At 44.8% G+C, this 13909-nt stretch overlaps 1 protein-coding gene across 1 annotated transcript in view; it reads right to left on the reverse strand.

Moving 5' to 3' along the window:
• EIF4G2 (eukaryotic translation initiation factor 4 gamma 2) overlaps positions 1 to 13909 on the reverse strand; it is a 1765983-nt gene that overhangs the window by 348568 nt on the left and 1403506 nt on the right. Inside the window, exon 17 of the mRNA XM_044059276.1 lies at positions 3524 to 3782. Coding sequence (XP_043915211.1) covers positions 3524 to 3782 — 259 coding nt within the window. The remainder of the gene's footprint in view (positions 1 to 3523; positions 3783 to 13909) is intronic.

The raw sequence follows: 13909 nt of genomic DNA on the forward strand, positions 1-13909 counted from the left end.
TGTCGGTTTAATATGCAAGTCAGAAGGCATGAATACACCCTCAGAAGCCGGTACCTGCAAAGCGGCTCCGGACCCATCCAAGGTAGAGACATCTGCAGGTTCCACAGTTGAAGCATCTTGGGGCATACTGGACTCCGAATGGGTCTCAGTAGAGGCCTGCGAATCTGAAGTAGTGGGTATCAGGGGCTGCGAAAGCACCTCACTGAGTACCGGCGAACTGGCAACTGGCTTAGAGAAATGTCGGCAGCTTTGGACCTAGGCGGCCTGTCTCTGTCTTTATCTTTGCGTTTTTTCGGAATGTCTGTAGTCGGATGACTTACCGAAGACATATCTGGATAATTGAACAGAGTACCAAAATATTTAGAAGCATAAATATACAAACGACGAATAGTTTGTTGCTTAAATAAGGCACAAAACCGACAGCAAGGCACGTCGTGGTCAGGGCCTAGGCAAGGAATACAGTACGAATGAAAATCTTTGAGAGGTATTTGCTTTCCACAAGAAATACAATTATTGACTTTTACTGAGAACAGTTTAGAGCAAGAAAAAGTTTCCCCAACAGGGTACTTAGCTTTAGTTGAAGACTTTGGTTCTGAAACTCGAAAACGAAAATTTCAGGAGGCGGCCGACCGGCACTTGCAAACTGCTTCTGCTTCGGGCACTGCATGGCAAGAAAGACTGATGTAATGGCGTCTGCATGCTTTATACCAAACTACCTGACATCACTGAAGATGAGACGTCAACTGACACAGAATCCAAGACTTTGATAATCAGGCTGACTGAGGGCTACTGCAAGCAGATAACCCAAATGTGATGACTGCAACAGTGAAACACGAAGAACATCTTCCTCATCAGAATTTGAGGAACCCCCAGGCCCATCAGTTATTATAAGTTTTGGTTCCCCCAACCGAAACGGACATCTGCAATGCCTCAGAGGATGTGCTTGTACTCGATCTACGGCGGCCTGTGTAGTGTCGCAGCCAAAGAATCCAACCCCAGAACGAGGCAAACCTCTGGGCTTTCATCAGCCAAGAAAGACGTCCAATGTAAGAGGCACAGGAGAAGAGTCTGACCTTAGCTTTTTGGCCTTTCTCTTCAGTGAAGACTTAATGACAGGCCTGAAAATACCCTCCAGAGCGTTTTTCGCAAAAGTTTGAGATGCTGATTTTCCAAATAGCAAGAGAAGACAGACGACTACATAAAATCTTAGGCATAAAGGCCTAACAAATACTGCAAGTTTGATGGTCGTGAGTAGGCTTCAAGCAAAACAAGCACTGGTCGTGACCATCTTTATGTGGAATTTGTCTCCCACACTGGCACTTGCCTTTTCTGGATGACATGAAAAAAAAAAAGTAAAAAAAGAAAACCCCAAGGGGGCACTTATCTGAATGGCCTGATACACCAGCAAACAACTCAGGGAAGCAGACAGACCATCAAAAATAGTGTTCGGACTGGCGGCAGTGAAGTTCTGAGGATGGTACATTTGGACGTCACTTTTATGCCCTACATAAGCGAAGAGCATACATGAGACATACAGCATACCTTAGGCAGTAAAAGGCTTTGGTATACTGGCCGGACGTTGGCTTCCCAAGGCAGGGAATCCCTTATGTTAATACTGCAACAGTAGAATAGGACATATGAAGTTTTACTTGCATCCAGGGCAACCCCCACCCAACACAATACTCCAAAAGGCACAAGTGGGAAAGCGGACTGTACTCAGCACTTGCTGACACCAACATTTCCAAGGACTTATCTGAGGGAAACAGCATGAAATATTTGGCAGGCAAGAGACAATATAAGAATCAAAGGGTTGCAGATGGTGAGGACAAGTTCATGCCTGGTCTGGTGTAGGCATCCTACACAGACCCCCGACAAATAAACTTCCACACCATTAAGTCTAGCACCTGTCAAGCACTTAATGGCCAAAGTCCCTAGTTTGAGCCACAGACCCTGGGAAAGGTTCATACAGAGTGCTCTTCAGAAAGAGCCAAGCCAGCCAGTTCAAATGAGCTCTGGGGGATACTCCAAGTACCACAAGATCTGCAGCCAGATGACTTAAGGATTGCTGCCCATGATTACGAATGGACAAAGAGCTTGCTTGATACAGCTGGGAAACAACAGCTTAAACACCATGATATGTCAATCACTGATGTGAATGGGGGGGGGGTCCCTTCTACTCAAATCACCAATCCTGAAAAGCTTGAAAGGCCAAGCAAGCACAGAACTAGATGGTCATTCAAATGAATCAAAGATGCCAAAACAAAAGCATCAACCTTCAAGACACTTCCAAAAATCTTCCCTCAGCTGTTTTATGGCAAACACATGGAAAAGAAGTGTGTAGTCAGGCTGCACACTACCAATGTACACATCCACTCCCAAGTATATATTTTTTTGAAAGTTGTCAAAATTCAGATGAGTGAAAGATAACCCAGCCCTAGGATCAAGCAAGGAATGCCCTCAATACAACTGGGAGGTCTCCAAAGCTGAAACTGGTGCAGAACATCCACCCTCACTCAATTCACCTGGCAGCCAACACACAAGGACCAGGACTTTTTTCTGAAATCCAGAAGTAGTAAGTGGAATTGCTATTTTTACTGTCAAACATTGTTTTATAGACTGTTATTCATTGTGTTCTGCAATGTTAATGAAAGACTAACCCTTACACTGCCAAAGACTGAGCAAGGGGAAAAGACTAATGCAAAGCCAAGGCTGAGGCCTAGAGAAAATGTGAAGCAAAGCTTAGCAAATGTTCACCTCGGGTAGCAAAAAAGAATGAGTAAAATATTGGTGTACCTTACAGCCAAGGCACTCCCTAATGTCAGTGCTCTTAACTATAGCCACCTGCCCTATGGATGCCTGAACGTTAAAAGACAGAAGGCCAGGAAAGTGACGCAGCCTTCATTTAATTTTTCAACCGTACAATTTCTGCATCAGTGCTCCTTATGACAAGTACCTTAGGACACTTAGGCTACAATGTTCTATTACAGCATTTAAAGGAACATTTTAGTGTGTCTACATTAGGCAACAAAAGCTGAGCAACAAGAAAACTAAAGAAAGGGTGCGCGCATGCACACTACAATGTTCTATTACGGCATTTACAGGAACATTTTAGTGTGTCTACATTAGGCAACAAAAGCTGAGCAACAAGAAAACTAAAGACAGGGTGCGCGCATGCACACTACAATGTTCTATTACGGCATTTACAGGAACATTTTAGTGTGTCTACATTAGGGAACAAAAGCTGAGTAACAAGAAAACTAAAGACAGGGTGCGCACATGTACACGCACAGCAAACCTATTACTAAAGGACTCCCCAAAGCATCAGCTTCTTTTAATGGAAAAGTGTTAAAGACAAGTTACCTTACAATTATTCTTTTAACAGTTTTAATAGCTTTAACAAAAAAAAACTCAACTTGAAAGATTTGCCTTAACTACTGCAAGTTTTACATTCAGAAGTAGGGCCAATTACAGCAAAAACAGTTTCAACTAGTACATCATGAAGGTAACTTAAAAGTACACGCACCTGGTAACATCTTCTGCATGTTGACTCTGCTCTGCTGAAATAATTCCATAAGCCACTCACGATCTTTCAACTTTGCCACCTGCTGAAGGCAAAGCAGGAAGAGGGGGAAATGCATGCCATTCTCCAGAGGTTGAGCCAGTTCTGAAATACTGAGTAGTTCTGAAATGATGGCACGTGCAGCAAACTGAGCCAAGTAAGACTTCACCAATGGGATGTCTCCCTCCAGCGTAGGGCACTGGTCCAATACACTCAGGAAAGCCTAAAAAGGTACATTGTTCAAATTTAATTTAATGCTACTGATCTGTGACTGAACAAACAAACATGAAAGTGATATCAAGGATTGCAAATGTGTGACTGGCAAAAGGCTAACTCTGCTTTATTATCCAAACCAAAAATAAGTTTTGGGAAGATTTTGCACTTTAAAAGTACAGGTAATATCCACAAATCAACCTTCTTGAAGTACCAATATTTTTATACAGCAATTGATAAAATAACCTGGCTGCAGCCTTGCAAAAATGAAAAAGTACAGTTTTGTACCTACCATAAATGTAGATGTTCGAGTGTACACCCTGCTGCAGTCATCACACCTGGGTTATCCTGTCATCAGGCGGTCCCCGCAGTCGGCCTGAATTCAAAAGTCTTGGTCCGGCGTTGGTTGCTGTCGCTTCTTCCCTGACATCAGTGCGCCAGAGGTATATATGATGCATCAGACGCCAATTTCTTCAGTTTTTCTTTCCCCAGATGTCAGGTGCCCCCAAAAAGGTGGTCAGTAATTAGTACCAATCTAAAAAGTTTAGCACAAACACAACATCCCTCCAGCTATAAGCAAATACATCACAAAGGTAGCATCAGGTTTTAAGGTATTGTAAAGTTTTAGTTAGTTAGGTCAGAGGGGATGGAGGGATGGTAACCTGGACTGCAGCAGGGTGTACACTCGAACATCTACATTTATGGTAGGTACAAAACTGTACTATGTTCATCGTGTTACCCTGCTGCAGTCATCACACTTGGGCAGAATCCCAAAGCTAAGGATGGGAGGTGGAGTCAAACAGGGTTAGAGGAGGCTAGAAGGCCCTGCAGAACTGCAGTGGCGAAGCCAGCTCTAGTCTTAGAGTAAAGTGGTAAGTGGTAGTGTTTGGTGAAGGTGTGTACTGAACTCCAAGTTGCAGCTTCCAAAATATCCTTGGTTGGCACCCCCCTGAGGAAGGCTGTAAATGTAGCAGGAACTGGTTTTCCATGATGGGTATAGCAAAAACGAATGCAATGTCCTATCCATTTGGAAATGGTCTGTTTTGATACAGCCTTCCCTTGTGAAGCTGCAGCATAGGATACAAAGAGCTGGTCAGATTTTCTGAAAACCTTAGTTTTATCCAAGTAGTAACGTAGTTGCCTGTGAATGTCCAAGGAGTGCAGGAGTCTTTCTCCTTTGTTCTGTGGATTTGGAAAGAAGATGGGTAAAGTGGATGGTTTGATTTAGAGCCACACTGGATACCACCTTAGGCATGAAGGAGGGATTAGTTCGTAGAGAAACTCTGTCTTGATAGAAAATGAGGAAAGCTCTACTGCCATTAGTGCCTGAAGATCTGAGACTCTTCTGGCTGAAGTTATTGCTAGCAGCAGGGCAGTCTTCCATGGTATAAACTTTAGATCAGCAGAGAAAGCTGGTTCAAAAGGAGGTAGCGTAAGTTTTTCCAGAACAAAGTTGAGGTCCCAGGTTGGTGTAGGTGCTCTCCTGGGGGGCCTAATGTTTTTGGCCCCTCTGAGAAACTGCCTTAGAAGCGGATGTGAAAATAAGGGAGGATCCGTGTTGTAGTGGGCTGAAATAGCTGAGGCGTGGATTTTAATAGATGAAAAAGAAAGTCCTTTGTGCAACATCTCCGTTAAATACTGTAGAATCTGAGGTATGTGAGGCTGAAGGGTATTTTGGCCTTTAGCTTGGCTCCAGGCGCAAAACCTTTTCCATTTGTCCGAGTAGGCCTTCCTGGTGCTGGGCCCTCCTAGCTTCCAGAATAACATCCATAACTGCTTGAGGAAGATGAGCTGGCTGGTTGCTTAGGTGATGTGCCATGCAGCCAAATTTAAGGTTTTGAGCTGGCTGTGCAGAATCTGATTGTCTTGCTGTGTGAGCAAATGAGCAATTTGTGGTAAAATCCAAGGTGGGCCCTGGGCCACATTCCTTAGTAGTGGGTACCAGTGCTGGAGTGGCCAGTCTGGGGCTATGAGTATCATTCTGGGTCTCTCCTTCCTGACTTTCAGCAGCACCTTTGTGAGAAGGGGCAATGGAGGGAAGGCATATACTGTTAGGTTTTTCCAACTGAATGAGTGTGCGTCCACTTTCCAAGCTTGATGGTGAAGCGTCCTTGTACAAAATTTTGTTAGCTGATAGTTTTGGGGGCTGGCAAACAGGTCTATGTCTGGGTGGCCCCATTTTTGAGTTATCATTGCAAATACTTGTGGATCCAGTTTCCACTCGTGGGGATCCATGACGTTTCTGCTGAGGTCGTCTGCCAATGTGTTCTTTTTTCCTGGCAGGAATTGAGCTTGTAACTGAACTTGGTAAGCCAGTGCTGTGTTCCACAAGGTCATTGCTTGCCTGCATAGAGGGTAGGAGTGTGTACCCCCTTGTTTGTTTATGCACCACATTACTGTGGTGTTGTCCGTCCTTATTGTAAGTTATCCTGGATGCAAGAGGTTCTTGAAGGCTGTCAGGGCATTCTGTACAGCTAGCATTTCTTTTTGATTGATGTGCAGATTCCTTTGATCTGCAGTCCATATGCCTTGAACGCACTGTCCTGCCATGTGTGCCCCCCAGGCGTAGTCCGATGCATCTGTTGTCATAGTTTGCCTGGCTGGGGGCAAGGTGAAAGGCTGACCCTTGTTGAGGAGACATGCCTGTGACCACCATAGAAACTCCTGTTGTAGGCAGGGAATGAGAGATATCATTGTGTCCAAGCTGTGGCTGTGTTGAGACCATACGCTTTTTAGGTACCACTGTAATTTCCTCATATGCAGCTTTGCAAATGGTATTAGTAGAATGCAAGATGCCATGAAGCCCAAGGCCTGCAGAATTTTTCTTGCAGGGAGTTGGGTTTTTGTTGCCATTGTTTTGAAATATTGAGTCAGTTGTTTGTCTGGTGTCAGATACGCCTTCTGGGCCGTTGTATTCAAGCTGGCACCCAGGAATGTCATTTTGTGAGGGTACTAGTTTTGATTTCTTTTCGTTTACTGTGTACCCTAGGCAACTTAGAAGATGTTTTACAAAAGCCAGATGTAAGAGGATGTCCTTGCTTTCTGCTTGGATGAGGCAGTCGTCCAGGTATGGGTATATTTGAATTCCTCTGTCTGCAGTATGCAATTACTGGTGCCAGGCATTTTGTGAAAACCCTGGGTGCAGTGGATAAGCCAAAGGGCAGTGCAGAGAATTGGTAATGCGTTGAACCTGCAATGAAACGGAGGTATCTTCTGTAACTTTGTCTGATAGGGACATGCAGGTATGCCTCCTTCAGGTCCAACGTTACTAGCCATGCTTTCTTGCCCAACATGGGAAGAAGCTGCTGTAGTGTTAAGCATCTTGAATTTGGGTACTTGTAAGAAGGTGTTTAGAATTGAAAGGTCCAGAATTGGTCTCCAGGCATTGTCCTTTCTGGGGACTAGAAAGAGTCGAGTAAAATCCTTGGCCTTGCTCCCGTGTAGGTACCAGTTGAATGGCTCTCATGTCCATGAGAGCTGTAATTTGTTTTTGTGCCTCTGCCCATTGATTTTGTGGCAGGTTTGGCATTCCTCTTTTCATTGGCAAGGTGTGGAAATGGAATCTGTATCCTCATGAAATTATATCTAGGACCCATTTGTCCTTTGTGACAATGTGCCAGTTGTCTGAAAAAAGTGCGAGTTTTCCTCCCAAGGGAGCTGCCAAGAGAGTGCTGCTTGGCCAGATGAGGTGTAAGTCAATGAGTTTGCCTTCTAGCAGTTTGGGGCCTGTCTTCTCCCTTCTGTGTTGTAGTGCCCCATTGTCGAGGTTTGTATTGGGCTTGTGGTTGTCCTCTGCCTCTTGGACGTCTGTATTTACCCCTCTGTGGTCTGTCAGTAGCTGGAAAGGACCAATTTTTTGTTGGCCAATTTCTGCTGAAGCGAGGGGGCTGTACCTGTAGAAAATCTTTGACTGTCTGCATAGATTTTGCCTTATCCTCCATTTTCTTTAAGACTTCTTCTGCTTTAACTCCAAATAGAACATCCTGCTGTAAGGGAGCATCTAGAAGCTTTGCTTTAACATGATCAGGCAGAGTTTGTTCCTTTAACCAAGCATGCCTACGTATGACAGACCCAGTGACAGCTGCTCTGCAGGAAGCCTCTAAGGAATCAAACCCACATTGTAAAGTATGTTTGCCCACCTGTTCAGTTGCATGCAACAGATCCTGCATTTCTTTCAATTCAGACTGTCGAGGGAGTGTGCTCATTTTTTGTCTTAACTGAGACATTAGAAATTGCTGATATTTTAGCATGTGAAATTGGCAATTTAGTGCTCTCATAGCTAGAGTGGCTGAGGTGTAAACCTTTTTCACCCACCTGTCAAGTGCTCTGGAGTCCCTTTCAGAAGGTACAGGGTTTTTTCCCATAGAAGCCTTAGCCCCTTTGGGACCCTGGGAGTCTCTGGATCAGCAACAGGGCTTTTATAAAGGAATTTGTGGGAGTCAGGCACTCTATAGTATCTGTCTGGTTTGGCTGGAGCAGGAGGCAGAGAATCTGGGTTCAAACATCACCCACAATGTCTAAAACTGGGGGGATGACAAGTGGTCTGTGCTGGGGGAGTAAAAGAAACTCTCTGAGCCTTTCCTCTGAGTCAGAGTAGCCCTGACCTTCCCAGTGAAAATGTTCCCTCATAGTGTGTAAAGTTTCCCCACAGGAGTAGTCTTCAGGTGGAGAAGCTGAGGGAATTGAATCCTCAGCATCAGAATCTTCATAAGGGGAAAAGGAGTAATCTTGGTCTTCAGAGGAGCCTGAGGAAATAGACACTTGTTCAGAGGAGGCATAATCTTCCCCTTGTCTAGGCCTTTTGTCGGGTGGGGGTTGGGAACCCCTGATTAAAGAGATCAAATCTTCAGCCATTTTAAGCATCTGTTTCTTAGGCATGGGGCCTTGAACTGGAGACTGAAGTGCAGTCTTTTTTGGGTTAATAGGAGTCTTAAGCTTAGGATACGTTTTTATGGTGAGCGTCGTCGGTCTGAAGACGCCTTCAGAAACCGAAGGTGTTTCTGCAGCACCGACATCTCTTTCTGCAGTGTCGTCGGTAGGGGCTAAATAAAATGGCTGCGTCGACCTAGCACTCTCCGCCAAAGGCTCCGAAGCGGTCTCGGGTTCCAAATCTGCAGTAGTCAGGGGCTGCGTCGGAGCCTCACTGAAGACCGGTGAACCGGAGGCCTGTCCAGCCGAGGCCACGGAGTCTGGCTTGGGTCTAGGCTGCCTGTCCTTATCCTTGCGTTTTCTGTGCACGCCGGTAGTCGGCTGCTCCGACGGCATCGTATAGTTAAATTTTCTACCGATGTAGTGTCGTGCGAAATCAAAGCGTCTTTTTATAGTACGCTTATTAAACCTAGCACAAAAACGACAACCAGTGACGTCGTGGTCTGGGCCTAGGCAAGGTATGCAGTAAGAATGAAAATCCTTATGAGGTATTTGCTTCTCACAAGAAATACAATTGTTAACTTTTTCTGACATCGGTCTGAGGCAAGAAAAGTTTCCCCAATCGGGTACTTAGCTTTATTGAAGACTTCGGATCTGAAATTCGACTTTGAAAATTTCAGGAGTCGGCCGACCGGCACTTGCGAACTACTTCTGCTTCGGGCACCGCGCGGCAAGAAAGACTGAAGAAAATGGTGTCGGATGCATTTATACCCCTGGCGCACTAACGTTAGGGAAGAAGCGACAGCAACAGACGCCGGACCAAGACTTTGGAATTCCGGCCGACTGCGGGACCGCCTGACGACAGGATAACCCAAGTGTGATGACTGCAGCAGGGTAACACGAACATCTATCTGAGCCTTTTCTTTGAGTCATAGTAGTCCTGACCATCCCAGTGAAAATGTTCCCTCAGTGTGTAAAGTTTCCCCAAAGAAGTAGCCTTCAGGGGGAGAAGCTGAGGGAATGGAATTCTCAGCATCAGAATCTTCATAAGGGGGAAAGGAGTAATCTTGTTCCTCAGAGGAGCCTGAGGAAATAGACACTTGATAAGAGGAGGCATAATCTTCCTCTTGTCTAGGCCTTTTGTTGGGGGGGGGGGGGGGGTTGGGAACCCCTGATTAAAGAGATCAAATCTTCAGCCATTTTAAGCATCTGTTTCTTAGGCACGGGGCCTTGAACTGGAGACTGAAGTGCAGTCTTTTTTGGTTTAAGAGGAGTCTTAAGCTTAGGATACGTTTTTATGGTGAGCGTCATCGGTCTGAAGACACCTTCAGAAACCAAAGGTGTTTCTGCAGCACCTGCTTCTCTTTCCGCAATGTCGTCAGTAGGGCCTAAAGAAAATGGCTGTGTCGGCCTAGAACTCTCTGCCAAAGGATCCGAAGCTGTCTCGGGTTCCAATTCTGCGGTAGCCAGGGGCTGTGTAGGCGCCTCACTGAAAACTGGTGAACCGGAGACCGGCCCAGCCGAGGCCTCGGAGTCTGGCTTGGGTTTAGGCTGCCTGTCCTTATCTTTACATTTTTTGTGCACGCCGGTAGTCGGTTGCTCCGACGGCATGGTGTAATTAAATTTTCTACCTAAGTAGTGTCGTGCGAAATCAAAGCGTCGTTTTATAGTACGCTTATTGAACCTAGCACAAAAGCGACAACCAGTGACGTCGTGGTCTGGGCCTAGGCAAGGTATACAATAAGAATGAAAATCCTTATGAGGTATTTGCTTCCCACAAGAAATACAATTGTTAACTTTTTCTGACATCGGTCTGAGGCAAGAAAAATTTCCCCAATGGGGTACTTAGCTTTACTGAAGACTTCGGATCTGAAATTCGACTTCGAAAATCTCAGGAGTCGCCGACCAGCACTTGCAAACTGCTTCTGCTTCGGGCACCGCGCGGCAAGAAAGACTGGAGGAAATGGCGTTGGATGCATCATATATACCCCTGGCGCAATGACGTCAGGGAAGAAGCGACAGCAACCGACGCCGGACCAAGACTTTGGAATTCGGGCCGACTGCGGGACCGCCTGACGACAGGATAAGCCAAGTGTGATGACTGCAGCAGGGTAACACGATGAACATACTACTTGGCAAACAAAACACCACTTTTCGCAGTGGTTAGTACTATGCAGGTACAACAGTGACACAGTTTTACACTGATATCTCAGTTTGGTTCACTAACTCAGTTACAAGCTGGGCTACCCTTTGCGAGAAAATCTAGGTGTCCTTCCTTTGCCAAGTGCTCTGGTTTCCTACACCATCCCAAATTTGTGCTTGTACACAATCTTCCAAATAGACCAAAAGTGAGACTGGTTCAGGATAAACTTGCAACCTACTACCTAAGATTAAGTTTTCTCTGCCTGGTACCCAATAAGCTCTAGAATGCGTCAACTCCCATGCAACCTTAAAAATTCATTAAAATACTAACTAAAGGAATGAACATTAGCAATACACTCAGTGGGGTGGAAAGTATTGCTGGAACCCATAAACTGAGAAAGTTGTGCACCCATCCTTCTGCTCAATTTTTTTCCACATAACCTGTTTGGGCAATTTTAAATCACTCAGCTTTGTTGTTCCCCATTACAACCTTTTAGTGATGTATTCCACACATCTAACACATTAAGTTTTCTAATGCAAGTCCATCAACATATCTTTAGTCACTGATAGCAGTCTGCAACCCCCATCTTTGCTTTCCATTTAAAAGCAACTACTTTCTCATCATCATAACTTTTCTCTGTCTGTATACTGAGACAAATGTTTTTATATCAACTCCAACCAAGTTCTACTTTTTAGCTCCAGCAAGTCTGTCCTCAAAGGACAGAAAGGAGCACCTCAAATTCTGCTTAAAATGTAAAACAGCAGCATCACTGCCAATATCCTAGTTTTAAAAACACTTTTATTCCACTTGTTTGACACATCTTTGAGCCACAGAATGCTGCACTATACAAGAAATGACCAGCAATTTCCCACCTTTTGATCAGAATACTACCTCAGTCCACTCTGGCAGATTTATTCTGTATGTTTCATATAGCTGGGGTTGGCATTTTTATGCACTGCAGTTTTTAATGTTAAAATATGCATATAAATGCCACACTACCATAAAGAAATATTAGAAAGATCTCAATCAGTAGGTAATACTTCTGGAGAGTTCTTAAAAGAAGTCTTGCCAAGGATACTAGTCTGGAACAATTTTATAGACACTGTAACAAAAGCCTCCTCATTACCTGAAGCCTTGAAGGTTAATGAAGCACTGAAACTAAAAGGGACTAAGATGACACACTTGTATTTTATAATCCTAATTACTTCTGTCCCTCACAGCTGGGGACAGCTCACTGTCCTGATGAGTCACATTTTGGTATTGGGTTGCAAAGACTTGTGTAAACTAAGCTGCAAGTTAACTAACCCTCACAGATGTCAGGAAATTCCTTGGAGAAAAGCTAAGACAGGGTTAACAGAATGCCCAAGCTACCAAGCAGTCTTAAGAATTCTAGCCAACAGAAATCATATATAGAGTCCCTGGATAAAGGCTTATAGAAACAGGGTTCCTCAAATTCATCCAAACCTGAGTAAATTAGAAGGTTTGGGAAATGCAGTGTACCCCACCCCTGGAAGTCAGAGAACAGATCCTAATGGAGGGGAACCAGTACTGCAAATTAATGCTATAATTCACTAGTACGATTTAAGAACTAAAAGTACTATGTTCTTACAGATCAGTTAAGTGGTCTACATCTGTTTTTAGCCCCAAATGCAGTGTGTGATAAGATATCTAGTGAAAGAAACAAGCAAGGCACTGTGGGGGAAATGGAAGAGGTTTATGGATTGGTCTGATTTCCCAATAGGTTTAGTTTTGTGAAGGTAAAAATCTGAGTTGCCCTTGCACATCAAGTGTGTGCAGAATCTTCTCACTAATGTATTGGGGAGAAGGGAAAAAAGGCTGGTAGGTGGACAGCCTGGTTTAAAGGCAACTCGACCACTTTGGGCGTAAAGGTGGGAATGGTCCAAAGGGAGACACTATCTTTGTAGAAGATCAAAAAAGGGGGAGACGCCATCACATCCTGGAGCCCACAGACCCTTCTGGCAGAAGTTAGGGCTAGTAGCAAGACAGTTTTCCAGGTGCAATGCTTTAAGGAGCTAGAGGAAGCTGGCTCAAAGGGTGTGAGGGTCAGCTTATCTAGCACAAAATTTAGGTACCTGGGAGAAGGCACAGGCCTTCTGGGAGGTATAATGTGAAGGACACCTTTAAGGAACTGTTTGGTGTCAAATCTAGAGGCTAAAGAAGGTGAAAGAAGCAGACATGTAGAAATGGCAGACAGCTGTGCTTTTACAGATGAAAAAGCTAAGCCAGTATTGAACAACTCACACAGGTATGAAAGAACCAAAGGAAGGATCCATAGTTAGTGGGGTCTAGGTTATGAGAAACACCACATTGGAAAACTTTCCCATTTGGATAAGTAAGATTTTGTTGTACTGGGTTTTCTGGCCTACTACAGGACTTGAAGCATGCCCTCTGAGAATAGGTGTCTAAAAGTCAGTTGTAGAATTACCAAGTGTGGGAGGATGAGAGAGCCCTTGTGTTGTGCAAGTAACTCCACTGTGGGGGGTAACTTGTGATGACTGCCCGTGGCTAGGTGCAGGAAAAGGAGGAAACCAATACTGTCTTGGCTGACAGGGAGTCACCAGCAAGATTTTCAGTTTGTCAGGGAGTCGTCAAGATTTTCGGTTTGTCCCGCTGAATCTTCAGCAGGACCTTTGAAATGAGCGGAAGGGTGGGAATGCATACAGAAGCTTCCCCTTCCAGGATACTGACAGGGCATCCACTTTCCATGCCAGGAGAGGAGGTTGAAAATCTTGGAAGTTGTCTGTTCAGAGGAGGAAGCAAACAAGTCTGAGGAGTACCCCAATTGTGGACTATGTCCAGAAACACAACCCTCTAAAGAATCCATTCGTGGGCCTGTGTTGGGGATCTGCTCAAGGTGTCTGCAAACAGAGTTCTGACTGGAAGGGATCTAAACCATCTGCAGAGAAATCCGAGGTTGGAGGGCTGGCTCCCAACCGTGTAAAGGTAACCTGACCAGGAAGTAGGATTCTGTTCCCCTTGTTTGTTCATATACCATAGAATAGTCAGGTTTGTCTGTGTAGATCCTCAACTGACCTGGGCTGAGGAGAGACTTTAGAGCTAGAAACAATGCCTTAATTTCTTTTAAATTTATGTGCTCCTTTTTC

The sequence above is a fragment of the Protopterus annectens genome, chromosome 17.part0 (assembly GCF_019279795.1).
Source record: "Protopterus annectens isolate FY-2018-M chromosome 17.part0, PAN1.0, whole genome shotgun sequence".
NCBI lineage: Eukaryota > Metazoa > Chordata > Ceratodontiformes > Protopteridae > Protopterus > Protopterus annectens.